At 54.1% G+C, this 19066-nt stretch overlaps 5 protein-coding genes across 5 annotated transcripts; 3 read left to right on the plus strand and 2 right to left on the minus strand.

Annotated features, from left to right (window-relative positions):
• Positions 1–1020: 1020 nt before the first annotated feature.
• Positions 1021–4245, plus strand: J4E90_001458 (uncharacterized protein; the record flags this gene model as incomplete). Its single annotated transcript, XM_051431046.1, has 1 exon — positions 1021–4245. One exon carries the CDS (start codon positions 1021–1023, stop codon positions 4243–4245), a length of 3225 nt encoding a protein of 1074 aa, XP_051296533.1.
• A 715-nt stretch (positions 4246–4960) lies between these two features.
• Positions 4961–5971, plus strand: HPT1 (hypoxanthine-guanine phosphoribosyltransferase; the record flags this gene model as incomplete). Its single annotated transcript, XM_051431047.1, has 4 exons — positions 4961–4993; positions 5244–5350; positions 5422–5850; positions 5920–5971. 4 exons carry the CDS (start codon positions 4961–4963, stop codon positions 5969–5971), a joined length of 621 nt encoding a protein of 206 aa, XP_051296534.1.
• A 421-nt stretch (positions 5972–6392) lies between these two features.
• On the minus strand, positions 6393–7144 carry J4E90_001460 (uncharacterized protein; the record flags this gene model as incomplete). Its single annotated transcript, XM_051431048.1, has 2 exons — positions 6393–7092; positions 7140–7144. 2 exons carry the CDS (start codon positions 7142–7144, stop codon positions 6393–6395), a joined length of 705 nt encoding a protein of 234 aa, XP_051296535.1.
• Positions 7145–12626: 5482 nt separating this feature from the next.
• On the minus strand, positions 12627–15157 carry EXG1 (exo-1,3-beta-glucanase; the record flags this gene model as incomplete). Its single annotated transcript, XM_051431049.1, has 4 exons — positions 12627–13628; positions 13687–14810; positions 14861–15046; positions 15097–15157. 4 exons carry the CDS (start codon positions 15155–15157, stop codon positions 12627–12629), a joined length of 2373 nt encoding a protein of 790 aa, XP_051296536.1.
• Positions 15158–18418: 3261 nt separating this feature from the next.
• On the plus strand, positions 18419–18943 carry J4E90_001462 (uncharacterized protein; the record flags this gene model as incomplete). Its single annotated transcript, XM_051431050.1, has 1 exon — positions 18419–18943. One exon carries the CDS (start codon positions 18419–18421, stop codon positions 18941–18943), a length of 525 nt encoding a protein of 174 aa, XP_051296537.1.
• Positions 18944–19066: the final 123 nt, after the last annotated feature.

The following is a 19066-nucleotide window of genomic DNA, read 5'->3' on the forward strand; positions in this document are numbered from 1 at the left end:
CGTCGTCTGTGCCAGTGCTGTAGAAGCGAGCCGCAGGGCAGGACAAGGGGGAGCCTGGGAAATTCCTTCTCGAAGCCCGCAAGAGGCTTCGACGCCTAGTGCACTTCCCAACTGAGATTGCTGCGTGCTTAGCTGTCAGCTGTCCAAGTTTATTCTCTATGCGAGTGGTGCTCGAGCGCAGTGCTGGCAGCGAGTGCAGGGCCAAGCTAACGAGTCAAGCGCAACAAAGCGTGTGGCACGCGCCTCGCAAGTGTTCCAGCAAAGCAAATAGTGCATTCATGTAATCCGAGAGAGCCGGCGTGCAGCGCGCGCGGAGTGTGATGGCTGCGAGGACTTGTCGCCAGGGCACAAGACCGACTAGACAAGGCCGTCGACGGTGTATTGCTTCGTGATGACTGCACCCGGGCTGAATATCCCCGGCGGCGCTGATTCGCCGGGAGCGCGTCAATTTCGCGAATTCCTGCTCGAGGCGGCGGGCGGTCGGTACCTGTTGCAGCGCTTATGCAACTCTCCTAATTTGTGCCGTTGCATGTCAGAGTAACGAACTCCTCTGACACGCCCGCTGAGGTCCACCAAGCTCCTACCGGCCCGCGACCTCCCAGCCTACAGGAATCGGGGATGAGGGAAGCGCCGCGTCTTGGCAGCGACTCAGTGAACGGACGGATCCAGGCGCGGGAGCTGAAGGAGACTTTCCTGCTACACGTTGCAGGCACCCATCCCTCACCACCGTCTGATTGCACCGCGCCAGTGCCGCACGTCACGTTCCTTATCCTTCGCATGCCCTCATTCTTTACCTGACCCCATTCACACACACCGAGACCTCTGAGCTCGCCCACGTCGACCCGCCGCCGCGCCCCCAGAGCAGGCCTCCACCAACCCGATTCACGATAAGCACCGCCCACACCTGCGCTGCACCCGAGAATGTTACCGCGAATTTCAACCTCCGAGCTGTCCTGTTCTCCGGTCGAATGAGCGCCCGTCCCGCCGACGCCCACCACACCCGCACCCCTTCACCACGCCATGGGCGACGCTCTCCTACGTGTCGCTACAGGCGTTTCTCCAGCAGCCGAGCCGGAACCATACGTCCCCTACCGCTCTCCCACGGCGGAATACACGCCGCCGACATCGCCCCAGCCACAGCTCCCGTATGCGGCGAGAAGAGGCTTTGGAGCGCACCGAGCCAAGCACCCAGCTGAGCTCCAGATGGACACAGCAGACGCGCCACCCTACGAGCGGCCCGCCTACAGTCCCTCGCCTGCAGACAGCCCGACCCTTCCGCTTGCAGCACTGCCTTCCCCCGGCTTTTCCCAGCGCCATCGCGCTCCTTCCCTACTTCGCCATGCCGCCGTACCTCCCCCTCCCAACGGCGTGCAAGCGGGAATGGCATCTGCCCCAATGTCCCCCATAATGGCTCCTGCCATGGCCCGCCAGGACAGCGGCCCTCGCTCGCCTGACCTCCGCGCTATTTTCAACCCGCTCGCCAGCAATCCCGTCAATTCGACCGGGCCATCATGGGACTCTTCCAACGAAGACCTGTCTGGCTCACCCAGCTCCCCTCTCAGGCCCCGTGGAATGACCAACTCTTCGCAAAATTTCCATCCAACACCGCCTCTGAGATCCGTGACCTCGATCCCCGACTACGCCCAATACCGAGGCAACGAACGCTCCAATCTATCCGGCACCTACAAGCCGAACAGAGGTGTTCCGAACTGGTCCCACACTGACTACTACCCTCCCCCACCTCGACCGTTTCGTGGTGAGGAGCCACGGGCCAGTTTCAGATCTGGTTGGACCAATGCGTCTTCCAGTGTACTCGAGACTAGTGGCACGGAAAGAAGCAGTATTGTCACTGCACGGAGCTCCATCGCCAGTGATCGACACAACAGCGTCTATTCCCGGGATCCATCGAGAGATCGCCTGGAACGCCTTCGGGAACGCGACGGTTCCCCGGAAACTATACTGACTTCAGAAATCGCCGAGGAAGATGAGAATCTAGACGCTGTTGGCGATGTGTTAGATTCATACTACTACGACGAGGAAGATGAGGAGCGTAGTCCTATCATGGAGCAGGATGAACGAGACATGCACAGCCCCTCGCCAGCAGGTCTTGACGCGGAACTCCCCGAGCTGTCGCAAACGCCCTCTCGCGATTTTGATTCCCTGGACTCCTTTCAATCGAATGAAAGCCTCAAGCAATGGGATGATCGGACACGCCTTTCAACGCACAGTAAACTTGGACGTAACGCGGATTCGAAGGAGCTGTTGACAATTCGTCCTCCTTCCGGCTCGGATGTGGACGAGGTATACAACCTCGATCCGACAGAGCGAAAGGCGCTGCGAATCGAATTACTGCCCTCGGTACAAGTGAGCCCGTTCCAGGCCGCATACACCCCACGAACAATCGAGGCCGCAACGCAACAGTCCAGAAAGAAGCGATCGAGCACAGTGAAACGAACAAGTGAAGAAGCACCGAGGCGTGTGTCTGTCACACTGCAAGCTCTTGCTCTCAGAACCACGGAAGCCAAGGGCCACCGCTCGAGTAGATCGATGGGTAGCCGCTCACAGCTAGACCATATCCGTCGTGATATTTCCAATCTTCCACAACTGCCCCCAAGTCGGTCGCGAATGTCGCGCCAGGATTGGGCCAACATCGAAGCTTACTCCAAGCGACACAGCAAGAGACCAAGCGTCCCTCGCACTTTTTCCAGTGAATCTCTTGCCAGTTCCCATGTTCCTCAATCTCCGCCTATGCAAAGATCTGAGCCGCTCCCTGAGCTGGACGAAGACGAGGCTATTCCTCGTCGCGCTTCCACGAGTGTCTTCGACCGAAAAAGCGCACTGTTCGATCTTGGCATGATGTCTCAGCTCACGACAGCCAAGAGCAAGCCCGAGTCCCCAAGAGGCCCTACATTGGCACCTCCCAGCCAAATCCCCACCGTAATACCTGGCCTGCGAAAGACGGCTGCCCCTACCGAGAGAGATCGCTATGGATTCAAGAAAGCTTCCGATAAGATCAACGTGCAGGAGTACAACGCATGGGCTTCCAAATACGAAGACCACATCTCCCGCCGGAGAGGCAAATGGATCTCCTTGATGGCTAAGCAAGGTCTGTCAACGAATGAGCCTACTAGGTTCCCTGAAATGTGCGAGAAGGTCAAGCGCTATGCTCGCAAGGGCTACCCTCCTGAGTGGAGAGGTGCCATGTGGTGGTACTATTCTGGTGGCCAGCATGTGCTTGCGCGAAAGGAAAATGTAGGCTTGTACAAGTCTCTGGTAGCTCGTGTCAACCGTGATGAGCTCAACAAAGACGACAAAGATGCCATTGAGCGCGATCTTGACAGGACATTCCCCGACAACATCCATTTCCGCCCGGAAGCAGCGACTGATCTACTGGACGGCGAGTCTGACGACGAACCAGTGTTGATCCAGGACCTGCGCGAAGTTCTATCCTGCTTCGCCCTGAACAACCCCAATATTGGTTACTGCCAGTCGCTCAACTTCATTGCCGGCCTTCTTCTACTGTTCCTGAAGCAGGACAAGGAGAAGGTCTTCATCCTTCTCACAATCATCACGCAAAACCATCTGCCTGGTGCTCACGCTCGCAGCTTGGCAAACACCGAGGTCAATGTCCTGATGATGTTGATCAAAGACTACCTGCCAAAGGTATGGGCATCAATCAACGACACCGATCTCATCAACAGCGGCGCCGGCTCCAACGCTCACCCCAACTCCAAGTTCCAACGCCAGCCCACAGTGGCCCTTTCTTGCACTTCCTGGTTCATGAGCATCTTCGTTGGTGTTCTGCCAATCGAAACGGTACTCCGCGTTTGGGACGCCTTTCTCTATGAAGGACCCCGTGCCCTTTACCGCTACGCCCTTGCCATCTTCAAGCTGGGTGAACCAGAAATCAAAAAGTACCGTCCTGGCGATGGCGAGATCTTCATGGCAGTCCAGACACTGCCCAGACGTTGTCTCGACCCCAACATCCTGCACGACCTGGCGTTCGTGAAGAAGGGGTTCGGCAACCTGTCACAGAACGTCATTGACCAAAAGCGCATGTTCTGGCGTGAACAGAACATCCTGGCGCACCAGACTTCGGTCAAAACCACAAACGGTCGGCGAATGCTTACCGTACCACAGGAAGAAGATGAAGACGATGATCGGGACAGCCTCAGGAAGGCCATGGGCATGAACCGCCTGCGCCGTCGCGCATCCCGCAAGTTCCGCCAAATGGGCATCAAGTGAAGAAGCCAGACTTCTCTCCCGCCCACGCCATCATCAAACAACCATTCAACCAATTGAACGTTCAGCACGAGTCCAACGTTCCTCGGCCGTGCCTTTCTCATACTTACATATACGTTTGCAGCGTTTTATCTCCCTCATCGTCCGGCGTTTTACCAAAAAAGAGAAGGTGGTCTATCTGGGTTACTTTGCTTTACCTTCTTGTATAATAATCACGATATACCCTTTTTGCGGGCGGAAGCTTTTCAACTTGAACGAAGGATTGTAGAGAGCTAGAAGGGATGGAGACGGGAGTGCTTGTCGCAAGCATAGCATCGCATCAGATGGACGTGCTTTTTGTTGGGTAATGGTTACGATGTTATGACCCTCATCAGTCAATCAATATACCCTGTTCGTCCTGCTTAGAAATACTTCGACTTTGCTGTATCTGCTTGCTGTGAATGAAGACCTGCTGCTGAAGGGTCCACGAACCAAGGCGCGCATGTGAATCACAACCACGTTTCACTTGATTGGTCCAGTCCCAGATTGCGGGGCACTAATCCCCCACCATAGATTTTCGGCGTACGCCGCTCTAGCCTTGCCTACCTAAGTAGGTAACCATTTCTTGACTCTCCCGCGGGCGGACAGACTTTTTTTTGCAAAAACAGTTCCACTCCTCTGTTTGACTTTGATTCCACTCTTTACACTTGGAGATAATATTCAGAATACTACCGCGAAAATGGTCGAGAAGGTTTACGTCACATACAACCAGGTACGTTCTTTCGAGGTCCAATGTTACACATGCGATCAGACACCCCGCGCACGCACGCGCGTGAGGTGTCTCTGTGTCACCACGATTTTTACGACGCGAGGCTGGTATCGCGCCATGCTGCTATTATGGAAAGCGATCCTAGAGACTTGACTCGTATCGTATACATGCGACCACGACAATCGAACCCTTGCGCAACACGAAGCAGCAAACAAAGCACAAAGAATACAGCTAACAACCCTCCTCCCCACAGGTGCACAAGCTGTGCCAAGAAGCCGCGGACCAAATCCTCAATGACTTCAAGCCCAACCTCATGATCGCCATCGGCGGCGGCGGCTACGTCCCCGCGCGCATCCTCCGGTATTATATCCCCAAACCCCACACGGCACCATACATACCAGACAACATGAACTAATATACTTGTTTGACAGATCCTTCCTCAAGCGCGAAAACAGCCCCAACATCCCCATCCAAGCCATCGGCCTCTCCCTCTACGAAACCCTCCCCACAACCACAGACAAAGACGTCGAAACACCCGGCACAAAAGTCACGCGCACACAATGGCTCGACCTCTCATCGCTCGAGATGGCGAATCTGATTGGCAAGAACGTGCTCATCGTCGATGAGGTCGACGACACGCGCACGACGCTGGAATACGCAGTCAGGGAGTTGGAGAAGGATGTGGAAGCCGCGGTGAAGAAGTTGGGTCGGGAGGGCGAGAAAACGAATTTCAGTATCTTTGTGCTGCACAATAAGGATAAGGCGAAGAAGGGGGCGTTGCCGCAGGAGATTCTCAAGGGGAGGTATAGTGCGGCGAGGACGGTGGGGGATGTTTGGATTTGTTATCCTTGGGAGGCTACGTACGTATTTTTCACTTGTCTTTTGACGTTATTTGTATGGTTTTGAGGAAGTGCTAACGTTTTTCATAGTGACATTGACGAGCATGACCGTCTTTCGAGGGAGCAGGAGGGTAAGCAATAGGATTTTTCCATCGAGGAAGGATAGAAGGGATGATGGGAGGGAGATCACGACAACGATGAAAGAGAAAAGTCTGCGTAACATTTACGGCATTCGATCGATAGCATTTAACGGACGGATGGGATATACTGGAGTTTGAATGGGATTGGATAGCAAGATAGATATTGAATGAACATATGACTTGACATGAAAGATCGTGCCAATCTGACGTGGTTAGCATTTCACGGTTCAGATTCGTTATCGGTCATGGTCGACTGATTAGTGATGGGTTGATCGGAGTAGAGATTTTGGATGCTATGGCGTGCGACGTAGGAGATGTGAATTAGGGGAATCTGGGCGCAGCAGAGAGTTCAGAGTTGATTAGTGTCCTGTTGTATGGAGCGTTACTAGGGGTTGCTACACATACACTACTATATCTCAATGACTAGTCAGATTCTGAACATAATGCAAGCAGCTCCCCTAACATATCCTTTGCACGGGCATATGGCCGAGACTGTAGCCACCCCTTGTAATGTGGTTGATCGAACCAAGTATCCATACCCTTCAACACCTCAAGCTCCCCCTGATCAAAAAACGACCCACTCTCCTGCGGTTTCTTCCCCTCATCGTCGTCGTCGAAGCAGAGTATGTAGAACCTGTTCCCCGCGTTTCTGATAACATAGTTTTCGTTCATGACAACGGGGGCGTTGATATCGAGATCGAGTGACTCGTCGTCTGTTGATTCAGACACGATGGGCTTGTAGGTTCTGCCGTTACTGGCGCCCTCAACCGCATTCATGTCATGCTTGTCGGTTTTACCATCCATAAGCGCAATCGTGTCACGCATTTCGACGTCCCCATCCCAGAATGCGGCGTAGCATGTGTCCTTCCACCACGCCATGGCACCGTTGGTATGAAAGAATTCGGGATGTTCATATAGCCGGGAACCCTCCCATACACTCATGTCCATCTCTTCTTCGTTGAATCGCACTAGGAAGGATGACTTGCCGTTGGTGTCTCGCATGACTATTGACAGTATGTTCTGTTTGTCGTCGACTGGGACGAAGGTGTTCGTAGTATGGGACCACTCCGAGAGAGCAGTTACCCCGAGGAAGTTCGCGTGATGTGTGCTAAGACATTCCCCGCTGTATGTGTAGCGCCCGAACGCGAAGAACTGTTGATGGACAGGAACGTCATTGTTACGTGCGGCATTGGCAAATAAGATGATTGTCTGGGTCGCAGGCTGTATGATAGGAGCGATACCAATCGATTCGTTCATGCTAGACTCGGGTTAGCTTTACGTGCAAAGAATGCATAGAGGATCCCAGTGTTGGTGTATTCCTTGGCTTCAAAGGGTACGAGCACCGCTCAGCAGCCCCAGAGAGATTACTTACACGACATCGGTCCCCCAGAACATGTTATTGGGTTCAAAATTAATATTGAAGGATCTTCCACGCTGGGAGTCATATTCCCAGATATACACCGATGCAAAACCGGAGTCGATATGATAACATGCGACAGTGCGCTCTCGACAGGCAACGCTGGCGAAATAGTTGTTATTTGGTACTCTGAACTTCTTGCAACCTCGTTTGCCATGCAGTTCGTGAACGTAGCAGATGTTCGCCCAGGTTGTTAGCGCCACAATCTCACTAGATACGAAGACGTCGATAATTCGTTCACGGCCTTCGCCACCCAGGAAGCGAAGATCCCATGTAGCTAGATCGAGGACGCAAACATTTCGCGATTGGTTTTGCGGGGTGAAGGTTAGGCTTTGCCAGATGAGACTGTTTCCTGCTAGATAGATATCATCTATACTGTCCTTGGGTGTTATCTTGTAGACTTTACGCGGCTTGCCAGTACGAAAGGCATTTATCTTGCGGGCTTTCTTCTGACACAGAGCGTGGTCGGCATCTTGGAAGTTGACAGTACCTTGGTACCAATTGTTGAGGCTTGCTTTGATAACGTGTAAGCTCTGGAGAATGTGCTTCCATCGTGTTGAGACACTTTGCAAGCGGTAAGGAGCAGCAACGTCTAAATGCGAGAACACCTGGGCCACTAGCTCAACGGGTAGATTGCCGATGACGTCGAATTGGAAGGTACGACTACTTATCGTGGCGTGGAGCGTCCTCCACTCATACGGCGATAATTCTGCTGTTAGAGCTTTGAGTGCCTGTTCTCTCTCATGTACATGCATGCGTCGAAAGGCATTGATGAATTCGGTAGCCATGCTGCTTTTTCTGCCGATCAAAGGCAGGGCAATCGATAGGACAGCGACTCGCCACCCGAGCGGTCGGTGATAGACTGGTGCGGTGACGGCAGGTGGTAGCGTCGGGGTAAAGCTAACGTTCTGCGTTGACGGCACCTGGGTTGGCCTGGGGAAAGTCGGTCGAGGCTGACTCGAAGGAAGGTTGGTGGTTGACGTTTATCCAAGGAGGTATGTGCGTGTAGGCTGCCTGCAGACCCTGGACCCTCCCCTGGCTTACACCACGCGTGAAAGCCGAGGATGGCGTCGATGCTCGCGAGTCGTACTAGCAATGTTTGACCATGGGCAAGGGAGTCAGTCGGCTTCAGCTGCCCGGCAGCATTTGAGGCAACTCTGGCGAAGGTTCGGTATTCTAGTCTGTGCCACTGCCTTCCGCATCCGCAGCCGCATCACGGGCACTCGGGAGGAGCATAGGCATATGAGGCGCATTATATGCTGACCCCGCAGCAGAAACAGTTCGCGTTATAGTGATATTAGCGGTGGGTTATTATGGTCGAGCAATGTTTCAGTGTCTCGACCTGCAGCTGGCCGACGACAGGGGTGGCGGGCACATGCAACGTCGACAAGGAGGGACGTCTTTGCCATGAGCTGCATGCCATTGCCCTACCATGGCAGCAAACCCGGACGGCGGGCCATGGACTGTCAGCGGGCGTTGGGGTACCTAGAGCTACACAGTGCTGAGGGCGGTGATAGATAGGTAGATAAATGAAGATGACCATGTGTCCCCTCAGCGTTGGATGACACTTGGCTCGGCTGGTGGTGCGCAAAGGCCTTCAGATGCTCCCGCAGCACGCTCCCACATCACGATCCCCCATAGTATTCTCAGCGGTAGCGCTACCGTTCCGCCCTCGACGCCCCGTGCCTGGACCTCCTTTCCGTCCGTAGCCAGTGTTGCGACACGCCAGCATATCTCGCCGCGCCTCGCAGTCTGCAAGTTCCCACGAACCTGTCTCCTCCTCCCTCCGCCAAGCCTTGCACGCTCAAACACAGTATCCCGGAGCATCTGGAATTGTCGTCGTCTTCAGCGCTCGGACCTGCCCCTCGGACTGCGCGAGCTCCTATTCCTCAGCGACGGCCGCTCCCGATCCGACAAAGGACCACTGGCACCGTCTGCCACGCCGACTTTTTCTGGAACCATATTTCTACGGCTCGCGCAGGCGCTAGAAGAAATCCCCAAGCCTAGGAAGCTTCCAAGACGCTCGCCCGCCGATTCGAAGCTTCTGCGGCGACGTCGGCCACACATATCGCATGCTCCTCCGCATCTTCTCCGCCCGCCCACGTTCGCTGCCACCCATAGTCGGGACCCTGCATCCACCCGACCTCAAGCATTTTTCGAGACACTTCTGAATCTCTGCGCCCATCGCACGCTGTCAATTCCCTTTCCCCTGCACGACCCCCGTGCGCCCGTCTCCACGCACGCAGCAGGCCTGACACCTTAACACCACGCCTGCTCTCCACATCGCCCACATGGCTTCTGTCGCAGAGGCCCGCCGCAGTCCCTTTTCGGGCGACCCTCACCATCCCAACCTGCACAAGTCGATTCCCATCCTGCCCTCGTCCAGCCCGAGGCTTGCGGCGTCCCGGGACCCCATGGACATCACGCCCTCGTCGTCGACCATGGGCCCGCCCAACGAGCGCACCCAATCGGTCTCGTTCCAACTGCCGTCGCAAAGAGAAGGAAACGGCGATTCGGAAAACACGTCGCCTCCCAATGGCAGCACGGGGCCTGCAGTGGGCGCTGCCGCAGCTGCACAACAGCCCAAGGTCGTCCAGACGGCCTTCATACACAAGCTATACAAGTACGTGTGCCGCAACAGTACGCACGCGATGCGACACTAACACGACACAGCATGCTCGAAGACCAGAGCATCCAGCACCTCATCTCCTGGGCGAGCACTAACGAGAGTTTCGTCATGTCACCCTCTAGCGAGTTCTCCAAAGTCCTTTCGTACGTACACCTGAAGCCACGGCCGCTTCAGGCTTTCCGACTAACAAATCCCAGGTCCTACTTCAAGCACACCAACATTTCCTCATTTGTGCGCCAGCTGAACATGTACGGCTTCCACAAGGGTACGTGTCCGAGTTCCTTCCGCCATGCCATAATCACATGCTGACTGTACTGCCGCAGTGAGCGACGTGTTCCACACTGGATCGCCCGACACTCCCCTATGGGAGTTCAAGCACGGCAACGGAAACTTCAAGCGAGGCGATCTGGTCGGTCTGCGCGAGATCAAGCGACGTGCTTCTAGACATGCCCTCGTCCATCGCGAGTCCTTCCCCGCGCCCAAAATGCCCCTTGGCCCACCAGCTGGGCAGGCGGTCGACCCAATGCCGGACCCTGTCGAGTCACGTCTCCAGAGTCTCGAATATAACCTCCATGACATGCATGCGCGCATGCAGCGATCAGAAGACACATGCGCATACCTCACTCAAAGGAGTTCGGTGCTAGCCGAGGGCATGATGAAATGCCACCAAGTAAGTCGATTGTCTAGACTCCAATGTACAACAGCTAACAGATTATACAGTGGAATCAGGACCTTGCAAACCTCATCATGCAAATGGTGCCGGACCCGGAAAACCCTATCCATAGGGATGGTACGCGTCAATGCTCAAACCTTATCTGCGCGACACACACTGACTTTTGCAGTCGCCATGATGCAGCGTGAGATTGCTCGACAAACAGACATGCTCCGAGCATTGGAGCCACCAGAAGATGCACCTCTCTCCGCACGCCAATCCTACTTTATGCAAGTAGACAGCAGCAACGGCCCACCCCTTTCACCCCGGCAAATGCCACAAGACAATCTAACAGAATCGCGGAGAGGATCCTTGGCGAACGTTTCACGGCAAGCTCCATACAAGGCTGCGATCCCGGCCCATCTTGCAATTTCTCCGCGACGTTACGGTTCAATAGGCACGGGTAATTACTCTCCATCTTCAGCCAGGACCCCAGTTTCCCATCAGCCACCCCCACCTCCTCCTCCACAAGTACAGCAGCCGGGAGGTGCAAACCAGGGGAGCAACTTGCCAAGCACTTTGTCCCCTCCGTATAATCTATATAGGCGGCACACCTCGGCAGATATCCGCTTACACGGTTGGCAACCGCAGCCACCCAACCCTGCTGTCAATTCGCCCTACGCTTCTGGTTACAACTCCACACAATGGCCCTCGTCACCGCGCCATCCACCTATCGGAGGTGGTGACCAGCAGCTCCGTGATGCATTGGAATCATACCAATTACCCCGCGGTCCACGGCAAGCACAGTCAAGACACGGCTCTCCTCCACCGCCAAATGAGAACATGCCATCGACATTAAATCCAGATGCTGGCTGGACACTACCGGGAGCTAGATACCCTTTCAAAGGCCTCGACACTGGACCACCTACTCGACGATCTAGTATGGCGTCCAATGTCCACTCGCTCCTCAATCCCGCGGAGACAGCGGAGCGCAGTGAGGAGGATGAGGCAGATGACGTGCGTAAGCGAAAACGCATGCAGTGATGATCATACTCCCCCTGTCCGACGCAAACTCTTGTCGTGTCACGCGACTTCATTTATTCTGTTGTGTCTTTGCGTTTGGGTATGGCGTTCAGCGAGTCCCGCTCGGGACATGAGATCCATATTTTTCGATTCCCACATCCTCATCACCGCGTCTGGATATGTCTACCCATATTCCGTTTCCTATCTTTCTTATCCATTCCTTAATTCTTATCCAAAAAAGCTGCTTGCATAAAGACATGTACATGCATTGGGTGGTGACGACTTTCGGTATTGCTGCTCATTGATAGGGAGTAATTACGTGTTTGAGTGTCGATGGATTGACTCCACATTTCACTTTGTATGGTGGCAGTCCGAATGGGTCGGTTGGAGGTTGTGTGTGCTAGCCTCGCATGAGGGTTAGTACGGATGCAATGTAAACTTCGGTTACTTGTGAATTACCTGGTGTCTTTTACATGCCAATGTTTACAAGCACTGCATATACAAGCAATCCCCTGACTACCCCGTGATACAATACATGCGGTGGTCGCCGATGTCGCACGTGTGGAAGGTTGACCCTGACGTGCAGGTGACGTCGATAGTGATCAGCTAAACGAAGCGAGTGAGGTTCGGATCACGGATTCCAATTCGAAGAACGACGATTACTAAATGTGGGGTGCCACATAGACCATTAGTGAGTAGAGAGAGAGACGAAGAACCGATAAGTTTTGATCCTTTGCATTCAGTAAGAAAGAATATACTACAACAGTAGCATACAACCCAAAACTCCATCCCATCCATCAGGACAGGAAGATAGCGACCGTGGTCAACCAGCCGTCCAAACAACCCCCCCGAAAACACCAAACATCGCCCTCCATCCCATATATACAATCCTCTTCCTTTCAACCCCAAACCCCCTACCAACTTTCCTCTTCAACCCTAAACCCTATACCCAAGCCACCCAATAGTATTCGAATAAACACTCAAATTATCCCTCCAACTCGCCTTATCCACCCCATCCACCGTAACCATCCACTCACTGCCCACCTCACTAAGCGCAAAGGCCTGCACACTGCTATCCCCCTCAATACTAAAAATCCTATTCTGGCATATCCGCGCCCCACCACTCGCATCCGCGCTCGAACAACTGGTGCTGTAATTGCGGAAGAAAGAGTACAGACCCCCACCGTAGACAAGCACGTTCTTGGAGTTTAGCACGCGCAGACCATAGGCGGAGGCGCCGGATGGATACACGGGGTCGGAGTAGGCAGAGGAGGTGCCGTAGGGTTGGTTGGAGGCGTCGGGCGTGGGCATGTAGTATGGTGTTTCTGTTTGGATGAAGCCGGCGAAGATGTTGGATGCGCCGTTGAATTGGTACTGGTAGTTTGCGTGGTGTTCGACGCCGTTGGCCCAGAGCCACACGTTTGAGGCTTCGACGTGCAGGCCGCGGCCGGTCAAGATGGTGATTTGCGTGCTGCGCGCGTCGTCCATGTCGTGGTCGGCTGTCCAGAACCAGTTGTTCTCGAAGTACGCGCCGTTGGCGCCCTTGGTTACGTGTACGTTTGTGTGGGCGGCCATGCACTCGGGTTTTACGCTGCCGACGGTGGACGGGCACTGCGCGACTTGCAGGTTTGTGCCTTTGGCACCGCCGATGCGCGTGTGCACGTCCCAGAGGCCGGAGCCGCGTGAGGTGTTGAGGTTGTATTGGATTACGATGGCGCCTGGAGTGGCGCCTTGGGTTTGAACGATCATGTCGGACCATTCGATGCGGCCGCTTTCGCCGGGCTTGCCGATTTGCATGATGGGGACGGGGGAGTCTTTGTTGGAGAAGACGGAGCCGGAGCCCATGATTGAGGGGAAGGTCTCGCCGACCATGCGGGAGCCGGGGGGGACGTAGATTGTGTTGGTTACTCTGTAGACGCCGTGCTCGAAGAAGAGGACCTATTGGGTGTGATTAGTCTGGGAAGATGAGATGGCGTAAGATTGAAAGGGGTCATACCTTGTTCGAGGAAACAGCCCTGTTGATGGCATTCTGAACAGCCTGAGTGTCGTCGGTACGACCATCACCTGTAGCTCCACTGCCGCGAGCACTGATAAAGTCGCCAGAGTTGAGGTTCTCGTACTGCGGCTTCGACTTGGCGTAGTACTTGTTGCCATCCAAAAGGCCTCCTGGACGAGCAACAGGGGTGAAGGTTCCCTGGAACTTCTCCGGACCGTTGGCATTGGGAGCGTACTTGTTGCCCTGGCCCCAGGCCTGGATAGTGAATGTACCGCCCTGAAGCACGGTAGCTCCGTTTCCTACAACGGCGTTGGGTACGTTGTTGAGCTTGATGTTCTCTAGCATGAGCTGTCCGGCACCAGTAGGAACGCTGTTACGGGTCCATGCCATATCGACAAACTTCTGGCAGTTGGTGATCTCAGAGTCGATGATAACAACAGAGCCGACCTCAAGCTTATTAGCCGAGCCGCCGTTGCTCATAGAGAAAGCAGTGCCGCAGTCACTAATAGTAAGACCAGCGTACAACCAGCCCCAGTCCCAGATCTGCGAGATACCAGTAACAGCCTTGGAGATCTTGACGTTGCGCATGGTGAACTGCTGGTTTCCAATGTTCATGCCGTACAAGCCACCCTCAATGTCGAGGTCAGCCATGTGGCCACCAGATCCATTCTCGACGAAGATACCAGCGTGAACTGAGTTGGATGCCTGTGTCATGCGGATCTTGACATTCTGGATGGTTGTGGCTTGCGAAGCGGGCCAGTGGATACCCTGGAAGCCGCTGGTTGGTGCAACAGCAGTGCCGTCGATGATCAAGTTGCGGATTTGGCGCAGGAAGATGTTGGTTGATGTCCAGCCGGGTGCACCGTTGTTCTGGTAAGGACTAGCATCAATGAGAGCAATAGCCTGGAGAGTTGGAGCAGCCTTCAAAACAGGAAGACCTCGGGGGTTGCCGATGAGCTGAGTCATGTAGTAGAAGATGATAGGCTTGCCAATGAGGTACGTTCCAGAAGGGATATAAACGACGGCCGGGGAATCCGTAGCCGAGTCGCACACGCCGGGACCGCAACGGTTGCCGTCGGCAATGGCACGGTTGATTGCATCGGAATCGTCGGTGACACCGTCACCTATGAAGATGTTAGACTTGGACTGAAACACAAAAAGCAAAGTAGCTTACCCTTTGCTCCGTACTCCTTGACGTTGCGGAAGACCTTGTAGGCGCCGTTGGCGTTGAACGCGGCCCTTCCGTTGCCGGAGAGGTCGTTCAGCCAGTAGCCATCCGTGATAGCAGCAACTCCTTGGATGCTGCTGATATTGGAGTTAGGCTCGGTGTCATTCACTACGATCTGTCTGGGGAAGCGTGCTGTTGTGTATTAGTAGTGGAGATGTTCAGGGGAAAAGATCATTGCTTACCAATAGCAGCACCCTGAATGCCGACTGCACTGAGGCAGGCGAGCAAGAAGGACAAATGCATAGCCGTGAGTATATGCCAATAGATAATGGTATGTTCAGTGAGAACACAAGGAGGAGTACAAAGGAGTGTAGACTGTAGTAGCGAGAAGAAGTCTCAGAGGGAGACCATGATGCCTATTTAATCACCCCGTTTGCTCACAGCTACACGTCGTGGTAGTGCGTGATAGGAGAAAGAACCATACACCCACGCGATCATTTGGAGATCTGCCCCCCGTGAAGCCTGCCGACTGGCTAGCTAGCGACATCCGGTGATGAGATACTCACCGTCTACCACTTAGGAGGTCATAAGGCCTTGTCGAAGACTAACTCACTAGGCGGCTACCCCCGCTGCCGTTTGAAGGGTTACATAGCTTACTTCGGTCCCGGCTTCGAGATGTCTTAGCTTGAGTAACATAGTCTGGGGAAAGGGAGGGTGTAGGTACGCGCCCTTCCTTTTCAAGCCACATCTCCGAAGGGTGTTTTGTGTTGTTTGGTAAGTAGAACAGCCTGTTCCATTCTCGTGAGCAGTGTGATATGCTTTACGTCCGCAAGTTGCAGTGGCTATCTGAACATGAATAGCTGCAGATGATGATGATAACCTAACATGCTGCCCAACACATGCTGTGGGTGAGCTACAAGCAGAAGTTGTGAGAAAACTCAGGGGATATGCACCTAACCTCGATGCAGCGTTGGTCACCGGGACGGCCCTACGCATATTATTTCCGTTGAAGCGCTGTCCAGTGACTGTGCAAACACCGACCAAACCTTGGAAGCATGTGACGGACGCTAGTGCCAAGACCAGAGCGTTGAAGCCGGCAATTGGCTCCGCGGTCATGAATCTTAAAGACCCCAGATTTGCGCCGTCAACAGTAGTTCGCCACGAAGCCTAAATGTGGGGTAGTCTTGGGTAGAAATGCCATGCGTCGCACTGCATGAGTCTGCCCTATGATCTTGCCCTGCAGCATAAGCCTCAAGCGCGCGTGCTCATGTGTTAGTCTCTTAGACGTCAGAGCACTCACTTCACACCCATAATTGTGATGCGGTGAATGCAGGGAGTCTTGTGAGGCTTCCGCGAGACAAGCAACGTGAAGGCGAGTCCGACACCTTTCTTTTGACCTGCCTGATTGGAACAGACTTGTTTTGAAACGGCGCCAGTCAAAGATCGCAAATGACGGCGGCGAAGTCAGGCGCGTGAACGTTGGCCACGGAGTGTAGTGTCGTTTGCAGACTCGGGCATGCCTAGGTCTGGGCATCGTGGAGCTGTTGCTGGTTAGAGGTCGGCCGAACGCCATGTTTGGAGACAATTTCCTAGGTGTATGCTTTGAGATTGCAACATCGCAAGCGCCTCGTCGAATACCCCAGATGCACAGGAGCCGGGCCTAGGCGACGGTCATGCACAGGGTAGATCATGTGGGTCAGGGTAGATAGATTAAAAGAATCTGGCTATGACCAGTCATGTGGCTAGACTCGACTTACACTTTCGGGCTATCTGCCACTAAGAGCAGGCGCCGACCCAGTAGCTTCGCACATGGCAAAATCTGAGCATCAAGTCGATGAAAAAGTAATAGAATGTGCAATACAGGAGGTCAAGCGAATGTACGCTTGTAACTTCGGTCAAAGTCGGACAGCCCATTCGTGGTGGAGCAGGTGAATAGCTCAAGCGATTCTTTACACGCCTGCCTAACAAGGTATCTTGAACGAAACCTTGAAAGTCGTAGGCTGGAATCGTAGTGTACCAGCATTCAGTATTGCAAAAGGGGTTGAGATGCGCGTTCAGGTGCGCGACAGCTCGCCGTCTCTCAGACTTTGCGCAGGGTCGCGACAGTTGTGTTGCGCGATGCCGTGCTACCAAGCTCCCGACAAGCAGCGAATATGACAGATGGCCACGCGAGCGGTGCGACTTTGCAGATGAGATATTGTATTCATGTACAAGCGTAGTACGCGCTGTGGTGGCCCATGTACTGTCGAGTTTGGTATCCGAATGCCCAGACATTTCGACGGCTACCTCTACCATATTCCGTGGCACATAGTAGTACTGTGGGGTCACTGCCTATTCCCGTGCAGAGCGCATGATCATCTAGAGGTATCATAGCTTGGTCGAAAGTCTGATGAACATGCCCTCGGCGATGGTGTATATCGTACCGTTGCCGTCTTCGAGAGTCGCGCGAGCGTATAGTTTGCGACCGCCGTCTTCTATTCGTTCGATCTTGGCTGTGCAGAGAAGCGTCTGCAGGGTTGGCGCCGGCTTCTTGTAGGTAGTGTTCAGATCTACTTATACTCAGCTGGTGTTTCGGTGTTGATGCATGATGTGGACGAACAGGCAGTAACGTAGCTTGCGACAGGCGCGCGGCGACCATCCTTACTTGCCCTTTGCGCCTTTTTCTCCATGACCGTCCCGATCAAGACGCCGGACATCTCGTCAAGTAACGTTGCTTGGAAGCCGCCATGTGCGATGCGTGGGTAGCCTTGTAGCCCATCGCCTAGCTCCACAATGGTTTTGATCTCTTTGTATGCGATGTCGCCTGTTTCCTCATTTTTCGGACGGAACGTAAGAAGCGTTGTTATTGTGCGATCAGTGCCAAGCGTTCCTGCGAAGAAGGAGTCTTCTCCTGATGGCTTTACTGACCGCGAGCTGGTCTCCATCGGCGTCCAGTTGGGGTCATTAATCAAGGCAGCGGCCCAGGGAACAGACAACAGGTCGGAATGTTTCGCGTCCATGATGGCGCATTGATAGTGTTCGCAGTGTGAATCGCGCGTGCTGCCTTTGCGTTCAGTGAGGACATCATTGAGGAGCGTGTGGGACTCTGGGGTAGCATAGATGCCGAGGTGTAACGGCAGGACGGGTTGTGGGGAGCTTGGAGCTCCGCTGCTCTGTAAGCCATCAGCACAACCTCATTCGTTCATGATAACAACAGTCGTCAACACTTCGAAAACTCAACTCCAAGGTCTGCGATAAATGAGTCCAAAATAGACTTCAAATCGAACAATATTTTGAAGGAATCCAAAACGCGCAAAAGCACCACGACGATCTTCATGTGACAACGCGCCTCACAATGCAAGACGTCATGCCCACGCGCTAGACACTCCATCAAGCATTCCCACCACCAAAGCACGCACTATCTCTCAATGATGTAGCTACATAGCTGCCGAGGTACAGGTAAGATCTAGCTGTCATAACCAGCCCTTTTCCCCCAGATTTCATTCTCCGCGGCCAAACATCATCGTGATTTCATACCATACATCATACATCCTGGACAACAAAAAACTACCCTGGTCAGCAACAATGGTCGACACATCCCACTCCTCCTCCGTCCGCGGCACCCTCTCGAACCCAAAGACAAAAGAAGCCATGAACTCCGATAAACCCACTCCCCGTCTAGGCGACCACGTTAGTCTGAAACCTGAAAACGACGATAGCAAGACTTTCCCTTCAAACGACGCTCCCTCCTCTTCTTCCTCGTCTTCGTCCTCAACCTCATCCTCATCCCCGCCGTCCTCAGAGACCTCTTCCATCGGCGCACCCACACCCTCAGCCCCCTACGTCAAATCCGGCACGTCAGCCGGCGGCGCCGACAAGAAAGCCATTGGCAACGGCGGGAGTGCAGGTAGCAAGAAAGAGGAAGGAAAAGAGGATCTGCCGCACAGCAAGAAAGTACGAGGGACGCTTGCGAACGACGATGGAAACAAGGTGAACAAGACGCAATTGGGTGATCCGGCGAGTTTGAAGGCGGAGACGAGTGATACAAAGGATATGGGGAGGCAGACGGAGAGGGAGGGAGGGGATAAGGGGGGGAAGAGTAAGTTGTAGGGTTTGGCTTGTAGAGACGGGAGATGAGATGGGGGCATAGCATGGTTGTATATGCCTAGAGCACGGCAAGGCGGATGCGTGCACTGCATCCGATACTAGGCAGTGTCGTATGCAGTGCACGCA

Source organism: Alternaria incomplexa, assembly GCF_024043165.1.
Source record: "Alternaria incomplexa strain BMP 0042 chromosome Unknown scaffold_1, whole genome shotgun sequence".
Lineage (NCBI taxonomy): Eukaryota > Fungi > Ascomycota > Dothideomycetes > Pleosporales > Pleosporaceae > Alternaria > Alternaria incomplexa.